The 23,724-nt window shown below is 44.9% G+C and overlaps 1 protein-coding gene across 2 annotated transcripts in view; it reads left to right on the forward strand.

Annotated features, from left to right (window-relative positions):
• Positions 1-16,922, forward strand: part of LOC144154766 (protein sprint-like) — a 54,444-nt gene extending 37,522 nt beyond the window's left edge. For both annotated transcript variants that reach the window (XM_077685879.1, XM_077685880.1), the window contains exons 16-19: positions 159-454; positions 7,789-7,954; positions 9,725-9,799; positions 12,520-16,922. In XM_077685879.1, the coding sequence (XP_077542005.1) occupies positions 159-454; positions 7,789-7,954; positions 9,725-9,799; positions 12,520-12,653 (671 nt within the window). In that variant the 3' untranslated portion in view covers positions 12,654-16,922. The remainder of the gene's footprint in view (positions 1-158; positions 455-7,788; positions 7,955-9,724; positions 9,800-12,519) is intronic.
• Positions 16,923-23,724: the final 6,802 nt, after the last annotated feature.

Consider the following 23,724-nt stretch of genomic DNA (forward strand, 5'->3'; position numbering starts at 1 on the left):
TGTGGTTTTGTTTTATGTGGGTGTTTCCGGAGAGCTTCTGCAGCAGCGCTCTTAATAATTATAGTCCAGGCACCTTGGTGTCAACACAAGGTGCTGGAGAGTTGACCATGTCGCAAGAAAATAGCGATGCATTGCCTCCTGCCTTCTCTCCCTCGCAGACTTCCTGCCCATCTTCCTGCACGTCCTGGTGCAGTGCGGGATGGTGTCCGCGGAAGTGGAGGCGGACTACATGTGGGGGCTCCTGCACCCCTCCCTGCTCACGGGCGAGGGGGGCTACTACCTGACCACCCTCAGCAGCGCCGTTCACGTGCTCAAGGCACTCGGGGACACCTCCTGCGATCTCCCCCAGGAGGGAGGAGAGGGGGAGGACGAGGGGGAAGAGGGAAAGGACACCGCTGCGCCTGACACGGGGAGCCCAACCGCTGTCCTCCGATCCACCTCCTCCTGCAAAAAGGTGCTTTGTCTTCTGTTTTAGAGCGGTGTTTGGGACTGGGGAGTTGATGGTGGGGTGATGTTGATAGGCAGGGGGGTTTTGTTTTGAGGAGTGACTGGTTTAATGCAAACCTTTTTGGATGTAGCGCTGTTCGCAAATTGAGTGTACAAGTCCGGGAAGCTTTAGGTGAGGTCATTTTTCAAGATGCTGTTGAGCTACTTGATTGCTAGGCTCAGGACAGTCAGGATGCCTGAAAGGTCGATTTCAGTACTAGTGAAAAGACAAGGTGGTTGTTGTGTGAAAATGCTGGAGCATCCAGTTGAAGTCGAATAATGACTTCTTGAATAATTGGATCCCAAGTTCAAATTACTTCCAGTATTTGAATTTGCAAATGAGTCAAATCTTCGAATATCGTTAGTTCACTCCCCCCTGTGATGTGGGCTTGTGCACCTAAACCTGCGGGCACCCTGTCCTTTTATTTGACTGTGATCAGAGTGACGAAATTTGGCATGAATGAGTGACAATTTCTTTTCTCACCGGGAGGCTGCCACACGACTAAGGTTGGGTGGCATTTCGGGCACCGTAAAAGGCCAAACTGGGCAGCTTCTTGAGTGAGAATTTATCCAATTAAGAGTTTCCATGATGTGTTCTTACTCTCAGGCATACATTAGTCTTAGTGGTCATTTCCCTGAATGAAACTGAGACATTAAAGACAATACAGTCAAGCCTGATTATAACGGAACGAGATAGAGCAAATTATGCTATATATCAAACAAAAGCGAATCTGTTACGAAAATGCCTGCAAAGCATATTCCTTATAACCAAGTTCACATCGGATATATTGAACTCGGGGCGCCTACAATTGCCACCAAAATGCGTGGTCTCGGAGCACATCGGATATATCGAACTCGGGGTGCCTACAATTGCCACCGAAATGCGTGGTCTCGGAGCAGCGATTGAGTTGCTGATTGGCCATGATTGAGATGTTGAGCCTCGCATGGAGCAACGCTACACCTGACACCTTCCGTAACTGTTTCCGACACGGGATTCACGACGGAGCACATACAGTCAGCAAGTCCGGACCAAGATGGCATCATCGGCAAAGTGTGCGAAGAGCTCGCCAACGTTCCAGATGCTGTGCCGAAAGGAGTGTCCTCGGAGGATTTCCTGAGTGTGAAAGACGACTTTGCCGTCAGTGTGAGCCCCTTAGGCACAGACAGCGTCACTGATGTCATGGCAGCTGGTGCTGCTGAAAGCACCGAAGAGACTGAAAACGCCACAGGGGACATCCTCAGTGCTTTAATGAAGGTTAATGAAGCGCTCTCGCCAGTCGATGTGCTCTGCCAATATTACTTCGATATTGAAGGACACGGACTTGAACTGGCGCAAACGACGCCTCCGCCAAAGCGAAAGTGAAAGCAAAAATCACCGCTTTTTTGTGAAATAGGCAGTTAAGGCGGAAAGTAGCTTCATTGCATGCAATAAATGCATTGTTTTGTGTAAGGTAATGACATAATTTATGCGTTTCTTTCTCTACGTGGAAATGGCAGGGGGTCCCGCGTATTGCGAACTCGTGACAAAAAAAGTCGTTATAGACGGATATGGCCATATCGAACTATTGGATAAATCAAACTAAACACGGTGCATACTACAGTTCGCTATAACCGGGTTTGACTGTAGTCTTCTTTTCGTCTCTCAGTATGCTGGCTGTCTGTCTGGCTGCCCCTTGATTCACCCGCTCGCAAAGGTTAAAGGAGCACTGACACGAAAATTTTATGTTCCATTTTTATTGCTATTATCGGTGCTTAATGGTCTGGTGAATCCCAAACAGCTCTTTAAATGCTTGAGCGCGCGATAATTAATTACACTGAACGGCCTGAAAATCATTTGTTTTAATTTCCCGCGCTTTCATCCCAAAAGGCGCATATGGCAGAATCCTGGCATGACTTTACCGGTTCGTGCGGATGTAAAAACACGCCGGAGGCCAGTGGGAGCGTTGTTTCGACCACGTCGCTGCCGGAGCTGAATGGCTGTGCTGCAGAAGGTGCCAGGCCTACTATTGCGGCGGAAATTCGATGACCGCTTTCAATAAAACTCTTGATGGCGACTTGTATTGCGATTCCGGGCTATATTATCGCTTCGTTAACCGTGCGGGGAACTTTATTTGTGCCAACAGTGCCCTTCTGGCAGCGGTTATGCCTGTAGCTCTGGCTACGTGCACCCGTTTGTGAATGCGCCGGCGTCCGCTCACCGCTCGCGAGGCCACGCGCGGGAAGTGACGTCACGAGTCTTTGACAAGCGCTGCCGCGTTACTTCTTCTGGCTATCACTGGATGATGTCACGCTGATGTCCATTTGCTGAGTGCCGCCCCGCATGCTATTCAGTCGGCGCGATAAATGCGGTCCAATTAAAGTATGTTCTTCGCGTCGCAGGCCGCTCATATTTCAACCAGGGTATTCTGTTGAGTAAAGGAAGCGAACTATGTAATAATATTAATGCCGAAATTGGTGTCAGTACCCCTTTAAAATGAATTCTAAAACAAGAAACCTTTCCAAACCACTAAACTGTCTTCATACTTGTCAACATTGTTGAGCGAAACTAAAACATTAGGTATATTTGGGTTAAAACATCAATACAAAGCTGGTGTTAAGCAGTGTTTTGTTAATTCAAAATCGATGTGTGCTTGATATTTGCGATAGTAAATAAAAGAATACACATTGGAAACAATATTTTAACCCAAATATACAAAAAGAGCTTGTGCCCAAGCCTTAGACCATGTAACAGCATCCCAAGTCCAGCTGTAATGAAATGTTCCAATAGTTGGCGGGCAAGCAGTGGCACGGGGGAAAATTGAATTCGCTTCTTGCACCATGAACCATCTTGCACCATGGTAGGAGCAAGATGGAAGGGGGAGATTGTAAAACGTGGGCAAGGGAGAGAAGAGTATTAACATGCCAAGGCTGGAGAAGTCAATCATCTTTTAACGACATTTGCAGCAAAGTGAGCAGATATGCAGCCTTTTTTTTATTTATTACATCTGCAGAATTGATCAGACTTTATTAAAACATTGATTTATAATGCTTGTGTGGTGGGGATTTTGCAGCTTGTAAGTTTAAATTTCGTGACCAATTGTATGACCACCTGTTGGCCCAGTAGTGGACAACATTGTAAATGAACGAGAAAAGTGTGCATGCAAGAACTCTGGGGCTTGTTGAGCAAATTGCCGGGTGTCTCTTCTTTTTTATTGGGGAAATTAACAAGCATTGTAATCTCTTCTTTTTGCCCGACATTCTTTTTAAGGGGGCTCACTGGTCTTAAACCAAAAAAGTTTATTTTTGCAGTTATGATGGTGAAAATTGGGGGGCACATGTAGTTTTTCATTCTTATTGTAGATATAAAATTTGTGTTTTAGTAAAATGATTATATTCAAATTTATTTAAATTTTTATATTAAATCTTTTGACAGCCTTTGTAAAAAAACTGCTGGAGGGATGCTGCTAAACAGGGTATCAGTGAACTGTACGCAAATCAAGGAGTGCAATAAGACTAACATTATCGTTCCATCTGGTCTGTAGCAGAAGTTACGACCATTTGAAGTTTGGGCTTGAAAGGTGGCAACCAGAAAAACCGGTTTTGCCTTCCAGGCCCTAAGTTCAAATGGTCGTAACTTCTGCTACAGACCAGATAGAACGATAATATTAGTCTTATTGCCCTCCTTGATTTGCGTACAGTTCACTGATACCCTGTTTAGCAGCATCCCTCCAGCAGTTTTTTTACGAAGGTGTCAAAAGATTTAATATAATCATTTTACTCAAAAACAAATTTTATATCTACAATCAGAATGAGAAACTACATGTGCCCCCCAATTTTTATCATAATACAGTTTAACCTCATTATAACGAGACGGGCTATAACGAAATAATGGATATAACGAGCAAATCGTAATTCCCCTTGAAAGTCCCCATAGAAACCAATGTATTTAAAACCTCGTTTTAACGAGGTAAAATTTCCCCGTTACGGGATATAACGAACAAATTTCGTTGAGAAATCAAATTTTGAGCTAATTTTACAACCATGCGCAACGCGGATTTGAGACAGTGCGCGACGCGGCAACTGTATTAGCAGTTCAAAACTCCCGCCACGCGCGCGAAGCTAGCTGGCGCGCCATGAGGACGCTGCGCCCGCGGAGCCCCCACCCTCCTCTCGCTGTGCACGGCATGCAGACAATGGGGCCCTTCGATTTAGTGGGGCTCTTCGATTTACAGTCTCGGACTCACCTCGGACTCCCCAAGAAGCAGTCTGGCATTCGATATTTCCATGCATCCCTATGGCTTCGGGGAATCCTCGGACTACCCGCGGACTATCCGCGGTGAGTCCGAGAGTGTAAATCGAAGAGCCCCAGTGTCGGACTCACCGCGGGCTCCCCGAGAAGCAGTCCGACGTTCGATTTTCCCACGTATCCCTATGGCTTCGGGGAATCCGCGGACTATCCGCGGTGAGCCCGAAAAGAACCCCAATGCACATGGCGCGCGCGGTTTCGTCGCCTTCCTCCCCCCCCCCCCTCTCCTCCCCTGTTCGTATCGCGGGCGTCGCTGCGTAGTTGTGTGTGCATAGGTTTTAACAGTCTTCAGCCTTATCTTTTATCGTACTGCCGGCGTGATTCCAACAGCGCGAGTGCGACAGGCGGGAAGCGAAAGCGAAAGACTATCACGCTCGAACAGAAGACGGCTATGATAAAAGCCGTCGCATCGGGTGCGATAAGGTGCACTCCGTGGTAAGGTGGCAAGAGACTTTAATGTGTGGACGAGTACGCTGTCCACCATCGTGAGCAACCGAGAGTCCATCTTCAGCGCTGTTGCACACGGCTTGAAAAGAAGCGCTAAGGACGGCGTCGGAGGCACTAGATGCGGTGGACGTGCTGTGTCGCTACTTCGGCGCGCACGAGGGCGGCGAAGATGGCGTGAACGTAGCGGCCGGGTCTGAGGGAGCCATCACTCGCATCAGGAAGGTTCACCAATGTCCAATTACGGACTTCTTCGTAGCCAAGTCTGTTTGAAATACGAGTTTTGAACTGCAATAAAGTAGGTTCGTGATCGACTTTCCTTTTTACCTCCGGAATGTGTTTATTTTACTATTGCCGTGCAGGAAGATGCTATTTCGCCCGCTTTTTGTTTTAGGTAACTACAATGCATAATATTTGCAGTAAATGTCGGTTACGGCTATAACGAAATATTGGCAGGGGTGAGACAGCTGTGCATATTGCGCAGTTTTGATACAAATTCGTTTTCCTGCGCCAGGCTGCTCCAAAACCTTGAAAATTGCAAAAATTGCGCCAAACTGCTCCGAAAGAGTATGAGAGCCAAGAATTTTAACGCTCCCGTCAATTTCAGTGGGGGAAAATGCTTACTGACGGCATAATTCTCCAGCACCTTGAAGGGGATGCTGTTTGTAAAGGTTTAATTGATTGATAATTCAATAAAAAAAACCGCATAAAATTGTCCACGGGATAGTTTCTTCGAAAGTCAAAATGTCGGGTTGCACATGTTATATTGTGAAATGTTTAAAGTTTTCCCATATACAGTTGTCACAAACTACTTGTGCAAGTTGATTTTAAAACAGCAATTTCGGGAGCGCCGCATCTCCAGAACGACATTACTCGGCGCCTCCATCTTGGTGCGGTGAAGATTGGAAAACATGGCCGCTGGGCGAAGCGATTTCTCGTGGTTCAGGCAGAGTGCACTTCGCCGATTTCTACCGCGGTTTTGGTTATGGGGGTGGCCGGGTTTACATTTAGTCGTTTGACCTATTGCGGGAAGTTACGCGACTCAAAAGATGGGGGTTCATCAAAAACAACGGGGTACCCGCGATAGCGCCGTGTTTCAGCCTTGAGTGTGAGGCACGGTGCGTGCTTGAAGTGAAATTTGGGACTCATTGCGGCGTTATAAAACGCCGAGTTATTGTTGCTATTGACAGTGAGCTTGCGAGCGGCGGGAGTGGGACGATGGACACTGCATCGGAAGTGGCGGCGCAGGCTGCATCGCCGCCAAATGTTCAAGCAGTGTCCGATAGCGGGACGGGCTATTATCGCACGCTAGTAATAATGGCTCATCTGACTGAATTGAAATTTATTGCCAAAAGGGAGGTGACTGAACATACCAATAATCTAATTACGATCGTAGTGAACGCCCACCTTGGGGCTTGAAATGGAAGGGCTGGTGGGGTGCGACGACTGTCACCTCGCTTTGCGCAACTTTTGCCGTTTCTCTCAGCTGTGCGTAACGCCCAGTCTGGGATTACAAAATAACAACTTCGGCATTCACGGGATAATAAAAATTCCTTAAAATTGCTTAGTTTTTCAATTCGATATTTTCAACGGAACTCCGCGTGATCTATGCATAGAGCCCAAGAATGTAAAAATGGTTTGAAAAAAGTAGTGTAGTTCGTTCCTTGTGATACTCAGGTAGACAAAACTTTATTTAAAGGCTGTTTCAGTGTTGTGTACATTCAAAACTGATTAAAAAGCGCACTCCCCCCCCCTAGTTGCCAGAAAATTTGATTTTTAGGCTCCTAAGGTGATATAATAAATGTCGTTCTTCTGCTCCAAATCAAGGATCTTCTGCTCCAAAATCGAAATTTCGCTGCTCCAAAAGCTGCTCCCAAATCTGGTTCAGCTGTCTCACCCCTGTATTGGCTATAACGAGCAAATCGCGGCGCCCCTTCAATTTCGTTATAACGAGGTTTAACTGTAACTGTAAAAATAAAGTTTTTGATCAAAGACCCATGTGCCCCCTTAAATGGGCCCATCCCCATACAACATATACTCCAAAATGCACCTTGTGTGAAGAATTCGTCGTCTCCAATCTTTACCATCAAATCTGAACATGCTCTACCTTTTCACTAGGACTATTGGAGCCTTTAACGCTACACTCCAATCCATCTGATGAACAGGAAAATTCAATCTGAACCGTCATTTTTAAAGGCAGTCGTAGAATTGTCTCTTCAGAACGGTCTCTATAAAGCTGTTTGATTGGTGATTGACATAATACAGAGCTGGTCAGTGATTCTGTGGTAAGTGGCCTTCTAATGTTTGATTGTCAAACTTACCTTCTAATGTTTCTCAAAAACAAGTGCAAATGTATTTTTGATAACTTCTATTTTATACCCTCTTCCCAGTTCGTATGTCCCTCGTCACCCTTCACGGTCTTATGACCTTCCTTCAGTAAATAGCCATCACCTAAATCTAACTCTGACTTGGGATATTAAAAAACTAGTAACTTTGTGCTGCCCATTACCTTTTGAGTGTAGTAACCCGTGTGTCGCAAACACGCTCGCTCTGTTCTGTCCGGCTTCTCCTAGGACGATCAGGGCACGACAGGGCGGCAGCGGACGACGTCGTCCCTGCGGTACCCTCGCATGGCCGACCTGCAGGGCTTCATGCAGATTGTCATCCCGGACGAGCTCAGTGGCAGCATTGTGGCCAAGACGCTGCCGGTCATGCCCCACATGACCACCAAGGAAGTCCGTGAGTGGGCCGCCCTTTTAAATCTCCTCCCCTCTCGCGAAGTCCGGCGGAAGCGCCGTAATTGGCGTGAGGAACGTCACAACTTTGAATTCACTGTGAATTAAGGGGGGGAGTTGGCGAGTAAGACTATTTTTGTTATTTATGAACCAAATGTAATCAAATTAGGACCGTTTGTGTAGTTAACTATCCTAATAACAAAAGTGAAGTCAGCTTAAAGAATATCTTCTGTACTTTTTGAGTTACAAGGCTAGTTCTCTTCACGAAGTCGCCCCAAGATTAATCAACTAATTAGGCAAGAAGTCAGCAAAATTAATGTCAGTGTGATCAGAAAGGTTTGTTTTTTGCCGAGAAGCTATTATATGTATTAGCGCTTTATTTCCTTTACGTATCCAGAAAGAAAAAAAGTTTCACTTTCATTGTGACGTGACACTATTCCTGGTTTTGAAAAGAAGGTGAAACATTTCTTGTTATATTTTATGTACTAAAACGATATAGAATGATACTAATATAATAGCTTCTCGGCACAAAATAGACCTTCCTGATCACACTGACAAAAATTTTGTTGAGTTCTTGCCTAACTAGTCAATTATCGTGGGGTGACTTTGTGAAGGTAATTAGTCTTGTAACTCTATAGGAGATCTTTTTAAAGTGATATTCAGCTTTTTTATTAGGATAGTTAACCACATAAATGCTCTTAATTTAAATAGTTGGTCCGTAAGTAACAAAAATAGTTTTGCTTGCCACATCCTCCCTTAATGGGCTGATAGATCGGGCTCCTGCATATTTTGTTTTACATTTAACTAGATGATGCAGGAATGAAATTTCACTCTCATATTTGACTGCACTGACAGCACAAAATGACAGGAGTGCAAATCCTTCATTTTAGCGCTTTTTTTTTTTTTTTTTTTCAAATGCAGTTTGAGGCAGAGTTGAGCGCATAATCAATCAGAGCCCAGCTAATTCAAGTCTAATTTAGTTTATTGAACATTAAATACATGCTAAGGCACGGAAAAGAAAATTGTAGGGCTTTTCGAGGCCGGTACCTCGAAGGATGGTAAACAAGGGTTACAGAAAATTCTGTATACTATATCTAAGACAGTGTGAAAATGGGCAAGGATTATGTTCTATATGTAAAGCCCAATGGAATTCCTTTGTAAAACCTCACCTATAAATTATAGGCCCTCTACCATCCATCTGAACGTTTTGAACCACTTTGAGGATTTGGATGAGTGCAGAAAATTTTTCTGTATTGCTTGTTCTCTAGCGCGCATTTATTGTGCAAATTAGAAGCATTGAATAATTCTCAGAACCAGCTTGTGGTTTGACATGCACTTGGCTCTAGTTCAGCCCCAAAACAATTGCAACAAAAAATGCATTCATAAATTGGCAGTGTGCTGCAATGGAAATGGCATTGCAGAACACACTTTCCCCATTAAAGGAAGGCCTGCATGTTAGCCAAAACAAGTACTGAAACATAGCCTGTGCATTCTAGAGTGGTCTGTTAACGTGCTAAGAAAATATTACAACTTACTACATTGTCGTGTCTTCACAACAGACACTTGTATACATGATTGAAAAGGGGCCAGCCCTTAACTGCTGCAACTGTTTCCAAATTGAACTGCAGTAGTTTTGAAAACAAGGTAGAAAGGTACACTTGCCACAGGGCTCGTAAAGCTCCTAGGGAACAGTTTTCAAGCACGCACACACACACAAAAAAAAGCACTTGTTGCCACTTACTCGGCTTATGGCTTCCACGTTTTTCTCTCGCAGGCAAGATGATCGCCCACAAATTCAGGGTGACAAATCCAGAGGACTACGGCCTTTTCAAACTAGTCAAGGGGGAAGGTGAGCTGTGCACCTTGTGCCGCCTTGCTGTGCCTTATAACAGCGACAGTGGTAAAGGCGATTGTTCTTCCCTTTCTTGCAAACTTTTCATCAATGACTTTTTCGAAGCCAATTCTTTTGGGTGAAATAAAAGTCGCTGAATTTTAGCTCTAGCACGTAGCAAGGAGTCGTGTTGGTTTCTTCTTAGAATTGCTTCAGCCTAAGCTTCTGGTCAGCTTAGTCTGTCTTCTCTCATGATAAATATGTAGTAATACTATCAACATAATCCTGAGGATCGCAAATTCGATCATAGCTGATTGGACTTGAATTAAATGGTTGAAACGGCTCATATCAGTGTACTTCAAAGACGCATGAAAAAGTCTCAATGCCGGGGGAGTGCCAAAAATTGTGCTAGGTTATGTTCTCTTACAAACCACTACAGCCATCAGATACTTTTGGAGTGAAATATTCAGAGCAGAAAAATTTACACCTCGAGTTTCATTCTGTGTTGTACCAACATTTTGTTTCTGCGATTTTTCTGGGGATTGTGGAAGCACGAGGGCAAGGTGAAATAGTTTTATTAAGCCAATGTCATTTTATAGATGGTATTCACATAAAAGTTTAGCAGGTGATTTTTTGTCTTGGCAACACTGAAAACCGCCATGACAGTGACCGCCACGTCTGTACATGCGTCCGCATCTCACAGAAACAAAAACAGGCCTCGGCGTCTGTCGTCTGCGCCGTTACAACCCGATTCCCAGCCGTGGCGCCAACAGATATAAATAACTGCAGTGACATTGTGTGGTGATACTCTACTCGTCCTTGAAAACCCCGTATCAGCACCTAAGATTGGAGGTGCCCACAAACACGGATATCAACACAAGTTCGCCTGCATTTTGTCCAGGGCAGATTCGTTTAGTACAAAAGCCAAATAATGCTCTCGAAGAAATTGTGAGAACGTTCACACGCACGCCAATTGAGATACGCGATAACATAGTAGTGAGTGCATTCGTAGCTGAAGACTAGCAACATCTATTGATTAGCGGCCAAGTGGGACTGATGGCGCCCGCTCTTGGAGCACAGTCGGAAAGTGCCAAATTCAAATGGCAAAACGTCAAAATTTGGGCTTGAAAGTGTCAATAGCATACTATCGATTTCAATAGGCGTGGGCAGGAAAGTTAATGTTAATATGCTTTCTTAAGGGGGTCTCACCTGTTAAAATTCCTACGGGACTTACTACGTCATATTCCACGGGCTTAAACACTATCGTGCACGAATACGAAAAGTTTTACAAATACTGTATTTACTCAATTCTAAGCACCCCCTTCTTTCCGCGATCGGGATGCCGAAAGTGAAACGGGTGCTTAGATTCGAAAAACCTAAATTACCCCCCACTCCTCTTTCTTGCGGCCGTATTTCGACGTAACGGGTGCGAGGAATAATGTTTGTTACATGTTCACAACAGCTTAGTTTGCTTACTTTGGATATATGTCACTTCTGTACTGAAATAAATACACAAAACTCTCACCTGCTAGACAGCTAATGCCATCTAGTGAAAGCTAGGTAAACTGAAATGCGTTTCTTGTTTATTTTTTATTTCATCAAAGTGATATATTCCTAAAAGAAGGAAATGGTCACCTTTTCGTATTGGTACGCAATGCTTTTTGAGCCCGTGGGTGATGAGTTAGTGAGTCCCATAGGAATGTGAATGGTTTTCTGTGAACAGTGGCCGATACCAAAACACGGCAGCTGGCAATCAGCCAATCCGTGCCGACGACATCAGTTGTGTCCTGCGGCAGGTAGGCTGTAGGACATTGCTCGAAACATGACATCGAGGTAAAGCTTTTGAGCTCGGTGGGACGCAGTGCTGCTACTGCTGCTGCTCCTGCTGCTGCTGCTGCTGCCTGCACAAACGCTGCGCGTAGCCCATACATACTGCATCGCCTTAGCAACGGGGACATGCAGGCTCCAGCATGGCGGCACACACACATGGTTGCCAGCATGCACACCGCGCCAGTGAATACTACCTATAGTCTCACAGAGAGCCGTGACAAAAGACCGCAATGTGTTTGTCATACAGGCAAGTGAATGTATATGTATGCACCAAGCTATTTAACAAAATACTTGGCTTGCTGAGTCGGTTCACGCTTAATAACCAAAAAACGCACTCTACAGGCATAGATACAAGACCAGCACTATAAAGGCACGGGTTGTGAAAGCTTCTCCCATCTCTTATTATGTCGTTAGCTCTTTTATTTTACTCTTACATGTGCCATATGTACAGGTGCCGTCGTAAGTAATTGGAACAAGGATTTGTGAATGTCACAACATATTTGTCTTACTGGCTTTGTGACAGCCATTGCCGGTTTACAGGAGGCTTTTTCTCTTAGGGAGGACTCCTTTGAACGCACACCGCTGCAGCCAGGCAGTTTGCAGAAAAAGAAATTTCTGTAAATTTACGAGACTGTGTTCCAATTACTTTTTACGGCACCTGTACATAAAAGCACACCACCTGTTTCTCACTTCTCACTGTCATGAAGTACATAGAGGCAAATATTGCATGCAAGTTTACCTGGTTAACAGATGCATGCACTGCCTTCCCTTATGTTCTACGTTCCAACAAATTTATTCTGGGAAAAAAATTACCTCCAGATTTCTTCCCCCTTTTACCAAGACTGAGATGTCTGTGGTCTCCAAGGTCCATTTTAAACTTTGTTCCCTTCTCGCGTTCTCTCACGCAGAAACGCAACTTGCCGACAACGAATGCCCGCAGGCCATCAAGGCAGACCTTCTCGCAACCGGCGTCGACTGCCGCTTTGCCTACAAACGCTACGACGTCAAGTTTGTGTGGCCGTTCAGCGAAAAGCCTGCGTGAACACAACTGCCAAGCCTGGCAAAGTCTCAAACAAGGGAGGGGGCTCGGAGAATGTGAAGTTGTCTCGCGCTGTCGCACACATTTTAGCCTGAACTGCCTTTTGATGGATTGAACATTGGGGTGTTTAGTAAGTGTAACGGAAAGACAAGAGCCTGTCGCTTAGGGTCAAGGACACGAGAAAGCTGGGGTTTTGTGTGCGTGTTCTTTGTGGTTACAGGCTTCTGCGAACACTTCACTGCTGTTGGGAAGCGACGGAACGTTATCTTTCTATGTGTGTTGTTTTTCTTTTCTTTGTTCTTTTTTTCTTACCAATCATACAGAGTTTTTAACAGCATTATGTGAACTTTAGTGGTGGGTTTCGTGTTCAGGTGGGAGTTTCTTGAGCTGCATGGCACAATATGCTCAGTGAGACTTTCCGAACGAGCAAATTTTTGTAGTGTTCACTTTTTTTCGTAACGTTCGTGACATTATGTACTCACAGGCTGTGGATGTGATAGCCAGCCAACGAATAGAGGCTTTATGTTGCATAGCTCAACCTGTCTCTTCCGAAAGGAAGGCCACTTACGCTGTCAATCTCCCTTGATCGACGTCCGTCCATTGTGGCGGGAAATTCAACGGCAGTTAGCTCTCTTTTTGTTTCGGAACACTTACGAGCCACTTGGTAGTGTCGTTGAAACAGGGTACATAGAGTCGTAATCAATGAATGCCTCAAGGTTCAAATACTCGCGTCCTATGCGGTTATGTGTTGGTACAATTGCTCTTGTAGAAACCAGTGGTTCAGGTGCCCTGCGAAAGCAAGGGGGCAACTTAAATTAAGCCACATCGAAGCACCGTGCGGTCTTGTCAAAGACTCAAGTTATTTGTACATCATGACCAAAATCGAGATTCTGCGAATATTAGAGGCCCTGCACTCGTATTCTACTTGCCTTATGACATATGCAGAGTATATATTTTTTCAGTTGTGCTAAAAAAGCTATCAAAGCAAGTAACGAGTCTATCTGTATCACAGATTACTGCTATCTGTCAGCTGTGTTGATGGTAAAGGAATCAAGAAAAAAAAACTTGGAACTGCAAAAGTCTTTGTGGCGAAGGGTTAGAAGCAATGAAGCAAGCAGAGAAATCTACACAAAAATTCCTGGCGAAATAAATGCCTTGTATTCATTTTCAGTTGCGAGTCTTCGCTGCCTGTACTTAGTTTCTGCTTCTGCGCAATTTATTAACGAGTCAGAAATGAATTTAGTAAAACATTCTGTGGGTCGCCAGCTATAGTTGTTAGTGTCCTTGGCTCTTTAGCTTGGAAAGAAAACGGAGCAGGACCTTGTTCACTTGGATCTCAAGCAGAAACGCCCAAATTATTGGCAAAAGCAGAATGGTCAAAGTGCAAAGCGAGACGCCGTCCATAGATGCCTCTATTTTGCTAGAATGATCCGTCTGCTGCCTTTTTGTCCAGCTGAAATGGTATTGGTTGTGACAAAACCGCGTTCAAGAACCCGTGACAGTGCGTCCTGCAAAATTAGGTTTTTGTTTCACGCTAGTGCCACTGGTGCCTTCTCTGTTTCGTGTTACGACCTCTGAAATTAGCTTAGCTGTACAGTTGTTTTCTTTTATTGTTATTTTATTCTTGATCAAGTGGTCTACATAATTGTAATAGAGCCAATTTTAGTTGAGTTTCAAGATACCGATATTTAATGCAGTGAATAAAGCAGTAGCAACAACTGTCCACTAGAACAATACGGGCAGTTTTATGCATGCCAGGTTACTTGGGGTCTTTACAAATCACATTTTGGTCTCCTCTCTTTGTTTACTTTGTTGTGGTGGTGTCCATTTCTTTTGCTTTCTTTGTTTGGAAATGTTGGAGTTGTGCTTTGGTGGAATCATAAGTTCCCCTTGCTGTAAAAATTTTTTAGTCTCTACATGATCATTGTGGTGATTGTGAGGACCCTGGCTGTCTTGTTTTCAAGCGTACTCTAGTATTTCTCCGCACCACAAAATCAACTAAAGACATGACCGGCAACAACATGTACGGACGATTACTGCTTTTAAATGTGACCGTTTCGCTTTAGTGGAAAAAAACTATGAGGGGATGATGATGATAATTGTGGGCCTAGTGGAGCACACGTGAAGTGTGCTGACATTATGCAAAGTTCATTGCATTCAGAGCTGCCTGTGTGACAATTTAAGGTGTTTGGCGTGTCGAGTTGTGGTGAAAGTGCTGAACGCACGTAATAAGGAGAACGCACTGCCTTGCCTAAGCAATTTTGCCTTCGATATGCAAGCCGATCTTTTCCTATGCATAGAGCCTTTAGGTCGCGCACAAATGTCGCATTTCTTACTGCTTTGTGGTGTGTTGGTGGAGATGCGCAGACATTGTCAGGCCATGACCGCGTTCCCTCAGGTTCCAACTGTGAAGTCATCAATAGCTAATGTATTTTTGTAACTTAATGCTTTGCGGAGCCTGTGGTAATTCTATCTTAGGTCAAGTTTCGAACTGTCAATGTGGAGCTTGAGTGGTGAAAAGTTGCTTAACTGCCATCTGATTGGGTGCTTACATAAGAAAGAAAAAAAAAAATGGTTATCTTCATTTAGGCCTGGGGATGAATTAGGTTTAGTAGTGACCATGCAAGGATACAGAAACAGTGACCCAATGACGATTTTTGAGGGGTTTGCAAGAGGGCCCTTATTTAATGTTTATTTTGCCCCTCTTGCAGGTTGAAGGGGGGACACTGCTCCTAAAACAGCTTCCTTTAATTTTGATGTAAACTCTGTGAAACTTGCCAGTATTGCTGCTTTTCCCCCACTGATTTCAAATGTGCCATTATTTCTTGAGTTAGTCTATTAGTTCCCAAGATAATTAGCCATTTTTGGAGGAAGAATAGCCAAAACAGTGTTGGTCATAAAACTTTATCTTTTCCAATGCTATGAATCTTGGTGAGTGCAATAAGAGGATCGGTTTTTTGATGCACCGCTTGGAACTAATTTTACAGCTCATTAAACTTTGGTGGCACCGGTTGCAAAAAACCAGTTTGAGTGCCCATTTCAAACACGAAAGTTTAAGGAGTTGTAAAATTAGTTCCAAGCGGTGCATCAAAAAACCGATTCTCTTATTGCACTCACCAAGGTTCATAGCATTGGAAAATATAAAGATTACAGTTTTATGACCAACACTGTTTCGGCTATTGTTCCTCCAAAAATGGCTAATTATGTCTAATTATCTTTGGAACTAATAGACTGACTCAAGAAATAATGGCACATTTTAAATCAGTAGGGGAAAAGCAGCAAGACTGAGAAGTTTCACAGAGTTTAGTTAAAAATTAAAAGAAACTGTTTTAAAAGCCATTTCCCCCCATTAATTGAATAAAATATTACTTTTGGGGGTCGTGGTACATTGTGTCTGCCTGATTTTATCTGGGGGAAATTACCTTTTTGTACACCATTCAAATGTAGATATATAGAAACAATCTGACTGTGGCAGGCCCTATGCATGCAACGCTGCTTGTGTCATAGAAGATATTTTCGCAATGCCCTTTCTGCTATGTCCTGTAAAGTGCGGTATTGTCCACATCAGCCCCTTTTGGCATTCACCGGGACAATCGGGTTACCAGATGCCGTGCTCTCTTTGAAACTTGTCTGGACGGTGCTTTGTGCCGGACTAGTGCTTGGACTCGCTCTCTTGCTTTACCTATGGTTGCCTGCTCTCATTGTGCAAATACTCTGTACTAGACTCCGAAAAAGGGGGCAGGCTTCCTGGCGTCCACTTCTTTTTCTGTGATTTACAAAGCGTGCGTGACTTCGTCCTTTGTACATGACATTTTTAGCGTAGGTATACGCAGAGTGGTAGCCATGATGCCGCGAGCGCCACACTCGAGACTATTTTCTATCGCTTTTAAAGCCCTCTACTGCTTTGACACGTGTGGGGAGTGTAAATGCTGTTCCAACCTTTGCGAGTGTCCTGCCGTCATGTTTGTGTGAGCTCTTTTCTGCTATCATGGGCTCTTCTCTAGACCTGTTTCGTACTTTAACCGGCTGTTTGTTGAAGTGTTCTGTGCTACTGCTTTGACCTACCCGGTTCTGTCTTGTCCTATTCCCGCCCCTCTACTTTTCAACAGACCGTGTGGTTGCGGTGCACTGACCGATCCTTGAATAGTAGTGCTGCCACCGTTTGCAGGCAAGCTGGGTAGCACTGCAACCAGTGTATTGGCAGGCATCGTTCCCTGCTTCCCTCTCGACTACCTGATTAAACCTCTTTTGGGCTAGCACGACTCTTGTGTCCTGTCTTACAAGTAGCACGAAAAGCTTGGAACAATTGGAGGCTCAGGGGACCTTTATCAAAAAGGCTTTGAGTGCGAAGCACTTTAGGGGCCCGCTTGTCACTGTACAACCCTTGTTACAAGAGAGACTCAGGGACCCGGGAAAGTTGTCTCGTGTAACCAATGTCTCTTGTAAGTGAAGTTGCTAACATGTCTCGTGTAACCAATGTCTCTTGTAAGTGAAGTTGCTAACATGCCAATCATTAGAAAATCAATGAAACCGCTTTCATTAAAATCTCTAATAACCAATGAACTCATACTTCTAGCGAACTATAGCACAGGACGAAGAAACACACGCTAGACTTCAACTTGGTTTATGCAAAAGGAACAGGGAAACATGCATATATGTACATGATTCGAAAAAAAACAAAAACAAAAGCACATGATTCCGCAGAAATGAAACGGCGCAAACTTTTCACTCGCCCTTATCACTTTTCCATTCTCGCTAGAAGTACGAGTTCATTAGTCAGCAGCAACCAACTCGCCCAACTATGCGCTTTAATTGTCTAATAAGGTTACTATAGCTCTTACGGGGTCATGATATATAGCCACCATTGTCACACACCGTCATGCACCCAAACAGAGGCTTCAAAAAGGTCGCCGCTTCCCCTAGTCGGGATCGAACATGGGTCCTCCGTGTTACGGAGCCAATGTTAAACCCATTGCACCACAGAGACACACGGCACTCATATGCAAATTGTTGGGAGGGGATCTTTGCGCTACGTCGGTGCCACTGAGGCTGATGTTGCTGGGCCGCAAATAAGTACACAATAATATAAAGCGAGGAAAAAAAATTGTGAATTAACAAATTAATTGGTTCAAATTAAGGAAAACTCAATCTAATGGCTATTTATAGGCCTTTTCCTCTCGACTAGTTTCACCATCAACGCCAGGCCGATACTGAAACTGGTCAAGAGAGGGCGCCCCAGCACCTCTGGCGAATCCCTGCTTGGCACTTGACAGCTTTCATGTCGAGTGGAACTGCTTTAATTTTATGTGCACCACTTTAGTCGTTCGTTAATTCTCACTGCAGAAATAAAATATAACAGACTGCCTAACGTTTTTGCCTACGTGTTCATGTTGAAAACACAAAAAGTATCAAATCAACAGAGAAAACTGGCCGAGTTGGTGTGTATGAAACTTTGAGAAGGCACTGCAGCGAGTGGTGTATGTTCCGGTGTACAAGCTAACTTAATGAAGTTGCCGGGACCCATGAGTCATTATGTTAAGTAGGGAACTTCATGAAATCAAGAAAGCATTAGTGCTAACTAAATTGGTTTGGTAAATCAAGAAAATTACAAAATCAGGTTTCATTAAGTTGATGTTCTACTGTATAGGTCACACTGCAGCATGAAGGCTGTTTTATTTTTTGGCAAATTTTATCGCTAAGTTACAGCTTTGTGTAAGTTTCACCCCCTCCCATCTCCTTGGAAATGGCTTGAGTCTATCTTCAACACTCGTGCCATTCCTCTTTTGCTTAGCATGTAACTTATGCCTAGCCAGTACAGTCGAACCTTGTTATAATGAATTATCAGGACAGCAAATTAGTTCGCTATAACCGATATTCGTTATAACAGTAGCTGTAAAAATCGGCTGTAACAAATCGAAAATCTGGCTCTCGCGAAAATACCCGGTACAAAAATGCATTTTTTGAAGCTTTGAACCCACTATACACAAGGTAACCCTTACCTTTCTCCTTGTTGCATTTTGAGCTCAATGATATTTATTTATTTATTCAAAATACCTTGCAGGCCCATCAGGGCATTGGGTAAGGGAGGCAAAAGGGCAGATCATCAAAAAATAACGAGGGAAGTTATACAAAAACTAGATATATAATACAGCAACAAGTCGGGGAAACAAGACAAAAAGAGCATGATAACAGCGAGCAAGAGTGGCAAGGAAATAAGTACAAGCAATAATAACATCTAGTGTGGTAGCCACAACCGCAAAAAAAAAGGAAAGAAAGAAAAAGGAAAACATCATGGTGCTAACAGAAAGGAATGCCAGCGTTCTTGTTTGGTGGTTTTACTGTTTGCATGGAAAAATGAAAATACGTGAAATTACAACAGGACAGAATTCACTTGACAAAACAGGACTGCGACTGAAGGATGTGATCTTCGTCTGTCTGGTGGATACTCGCACCACTGAGCAGGATTTAGTTTTCCACCGTGTCCACGAACAAACGGGGCCTTTATACGGCTGCAGTTTATAAGACTACGGGGTTTTTTTTTTGTTTTTTTTTTTTCATTTAGCTTCTAAGCCTCCTTGTGAAATATTTCTTCGTTGTATCCCATATCACGCACGGCTCTCACGGTTTCAGTTTCGTTATAAAAGAATAAATGTCATAAAGCATGAACAACCAAAGTCTATGTTTGTTATAGCCAATAATTCGCTATATCAGTGTTCGTCATAACGAAGTTCAACTTACTAACATGACGCAATGTTTTGACAAACGTCATCTCCCACCACCTTTTTGGTAAGCTGGCCAATCATGGTAGAGAGAGAAGAAGCTGTCTTACCAGCACTACTTACAGCATTCACCTGTGCATCCTGTTCGTGCCTCAAAAGAAAATCCAAGATTTAGACTGCTTCACAGGATGGACAGTATTGCCACTAAAGGAACACGCGGATGGCAAGCACCAGTACGTTTATTTTCTAATTAGCCCAAAGGTGAGCGCATGTTCTTGCAGCATTTTGGGGGTGTGTTTATATGTTCATGTTGGAACATCGAAATACAGGAGGCGATGGTTGGAAGCACTGGGTGAATGTGGGGTCACGTGGCCTGTTCAACTAGTGTTGAGGGCAAGTCTTACTGCCATGAATTGCTTGACTACAAGCCCAAGAACGTTTTGCATTTGAAGAAAGGCGTACCAGCAACAATAAAGGTATTTTCAATGCTACGCAAAGCATACCTGCTGCAATTTGGGCGTTATCAATGCTGCACAGAGCTAATTGATCCAAAAACATATTGTAATGGAGAAGACTGAGACTGCAGAAGGCACCACGCATCTTGTGTGAAAAGAATTGACCGCATAATGCTTACTTTGCTGCAAATAACTGGTCTCTTCGGTTTCCTGTCCAGAGCGCTAACTATGGGGTTTGAAACTGCACTTGCAATAGACATATTATGGGCACATAAAATACGAATAAAAGCCCTGGCATCGAACGACATATCCGCTGTGCCGGGAATAGTATTTCTTTCCCTCCAGATATTCCTTTCCCTCTCACTTTTCTGCAGTCAGTATAGTTGGGAGCGATTACAAAGCTAACAATGGTCCTTCAAAAATGGCGGCCACCTGTTCACATGAAAACTGACTTACAGCGTCTCGGTTGTCCAGTAAATCCCTTTCTTGCAACTGATATCCCCTGTGTGTGGCTTTACCACACAACAAGGAGGCTAGAGTAATCTAGCCCAATTTGTCTACAAGGAGCGAGGGACGTAGCCAACGAATGCTGCTGAGTGTCTCTTGTAACGAGGTTTGGAGGTTTGAACCTCCGTGAATTTTTTTCCCGGCAGCGTTTAAGGGAGACTTGGTGTTCCTTTTGGCATAACTCCACCCTTCCAATAACCCATAACCCCTCCGAAAAAAATTTCTGGCTATGGCCCTGCAAGCCGCCCAACCACTTTGTGGGGTGCATTTCTGGAGGACCAGTGAGGCCAGATTCTGACATCCTCAGATTCGACGAGTACAATTTCGTGGGCTTTGTGACGCGGAATTGGCTGGTGTGTTTACCTGCACCAACAATTGATTACAGTTCATCGCTACGGTGATTGCTTCGCTGCTCAAGCTTATCCGTCAAGACGATCCTTGCGGAAAAACGCGCGCAAAACGGCGATCGCGGGAAAACGCGTACCGCGAAATGCCCCCACTCAGCGAGATTTCTCTTATAGTGAACTAGAACACAATTTCTCTGTCGCGCGAGCGTGGGTCCCGAAACTATTCGAAGCGCGCCGCGGCGACGAGCGAGCCAATCAGAGACCCCGTGAGTCACGTGGGCGCCGAGGTCGATGTTGTCACGAGCAACGTTACTAGAATAAACTCAGTTTCGGAGCTCCGCATCTCCGCCAGCGGAGGAGGGCGGGCCAAACGGCGGTCGCGAGAACTAGCGGCGCTGCAGTCAAGTCTTGCGCTACTCTCGGGGCGTCGTCTGCTACTGCGGCGGCGGCGGCGGCGGCGTGCCGGGGTGGGCCACCGCGGAGTTGCTCGCGGCGGCTTTCTAGTAGTGCTATGGCCAAACTGAAACATTTATCATCCTTTCAGTCGACAAACTTCAAAATTAGTCATCCTTCCAGTTGACACCCCGCATCACATTTGCGCACTGTTTACGTAGATATGCATACGGTTGTCTGTATATACAGCATTGACTTGCGTGCGTTGCTCACTGGTTGGCTGATTCGACGGTGGGCCTATATTTGAGCTGTGTAGATTGCGTGTAACTTCCATATACGGGAGTTTCTTAGCGAGTGAGCATTTTCAGCGTAGTTCTGATAACTACTGAGCTATCAAAATTTATTGTCCGGCAACAACATGACGGTAGTGCTTTACAATGTCATCATCTTCAAAATGAATGTCACAGACTTTGCATTTCGCAGTTAGCTTTTTATCTTTGCGATGTAAAGCTTGCTCCCACCTTTTGAATTCCGTAGGGTCCTTTGGTTGCCCGAAGAAGTGGCGTGAAGTGGAGTAGCCGTTGCGGTAGCCGCTCTTGCACCCCGGCGCAAAGCAAGTCGGCATGCCGAACCGTGGATAAATCTCTTGCTCCTCCTACACTTTGTACATGATGTACGTGTGTTCGTGCAAGCTCCTTCGCATGGCCGAAAACAGTTCCAAAAATAACCGACGAGCAAAGCGTACACACTCGCTGCCAACGTTAGTCGCAACGTTACTAGTAACGTTGGTCGCTGCAAAGCACGCGCACTTGCACCGACGAGCTTAATGAAAACCTTCTGGAGTGAAGGAGGCGCCCGCTATTGACGCCGACGCTTTCCAGGCAAAACAACACGTGTTTTGCCTGGCTTCGGGCAAAAGACGTGAGGATGGTCGTTCCGGCCCGCATGGCAGTACGAGTTTTTGTGAACCTCATCAGTGGGAGGTCCCGTTAACCACCTTCTGGTGTAGAGTTCCTGTGCTGAATTTTTATGTGCGCCGGGCTGGTCTCACCTTCTACGGCCTTTCGAATTAATTTTGGGTGAATAAAAATCATATACCCCTTTGTTGCTTCCACCGACTACCTGACTTTTGGAATGTTTCAAGCGAATACGCATTACGCTCGCGAACGGCTGAATGCGTATTCGATCATATATAATCGCGTACGACTAATATGGAATCGCTTAAACAACTGCCTTATGCAGCTCCTTTGGAAGGTAGTAGGGTTGTTGTTTTTTGACACCCCTTTCCTTTTACGCAACCAAAAAATGCTTTCAGGTGGTTTTGAGACATCTTGTGCGTGGACAAATTCTGCAGCTTCCCTGTTTCCACAAGCCTGTCAAAAGTTGCCATGACACTGTTCATACGTATGGGGTGTCCTAAAAATACGGTTTGCTTGAGGCCCTCAATTTCTGATGTTCCTTGTGCAACCTGGAGTTCTGTTATGTATAATTCAGCCTTTAAAAAAGTCCTCATTGAATCCTCATTCGCCTTTCGCAGAGGTGCCTTGTACAATCAGGTGGAGGGATTTCTTGAGTTCAAAACATCAAAAAGGCGGTCAAAGATCCTTATGAACTTAGGCGTAGAATCCACACCTTTAAATTGTGGATTAAAGCTTTAACGTGATTTCGCAAAAGTCGAGTGCATCTGCGAGAGATGAACTGAGCGTCAGAACTGTAGGCGAACTTTCATCTTCGGTGATCTAATGTCTCGTATGCACCACAAACAGCGCTGAGGCCGGAGGAGGTGAGACAAGCCCGGCGCATATAAAAGTTGAGAATAGGAACTCTACATCGGAAGCTGGTTAACGGAACCTCGCACTGACGAGATTCACAAAAATTGTCGTGTTGCTGCACAGGCATAAAGGCACGGCTTTTACAAACGTGTTGGGTCATTTTTCGTCGAGATAAGACACCTCAGTACTTATCGAAACTACGCTGAAAATGCTCACTCGCTAAGAAACTCCCGTATATGGAAGTTAAACGCAATCTACACAGCTCAAATATAGGCTCACCGTCGATTCTTAGCCAGCCAATGAGCAACGCATGCAAGTCAATGCGCATACAGACGATCGTATGCATATCTACTCAAACACTGCACAAATGGGATGCGGTAACGTCGACTGGAAGGATGAAGATGTTTATGCTTGTCGACCGGGAAGATGATATATGTTTAAGTTTAGCAATAGCAGTACTAGAAAGCCGCCGTGGTACGTCGGGGCGGCGGCCGCCGCGGACGGCTGCTGCGGCGGCCCGCCGCAGTAGCAGACGACGCGCCGAGAGTAGCGCAAGACTCGACTACAGCGCCACTAGTTCTCGCGCCCGCCACGCGGCCCGCCTCTCCGGCGGAGCTTTCAAACTGAGTTTATTCTAGTAACGTTGGTCACGAGCGTGCGCCGAAGGCAAGCCGAACCGCGTTGACCGCGTTTCCTAGGCGCGGAAATGCGTCGAGGAGACTGAACTACCGACGCGGTGCGCAACGCGGCCTACGGCGACAGCGGGGCGTTTGTTGTGGCCGTGAACTGGCGCGCTGGTAGCTACAGTGACAGCTTATTACCGCTCGCCAAAATTAAACTGCGTGCGCAAAGTTACACATGCGGGAAAGGAGCTGAGAATG

This window comes from Haemaphysalis longicornis, unplaced genomic scaffold, assembly GCF_048455015.1.
Source record: "Haemaphysalis longicornis isolate Haplotype H1 unplaced genomic scaffold, Haemaphysalis longicornis Haplotype H1 scaffold_90, whole genome shotgun sequence".
Lineage (NCBI taxonomy): Eukaryota > Metazoa > Arthropoda > Arachnida > Ixodida > Ixodidae > Haemaphysalis > Haemaphysalis longicornis.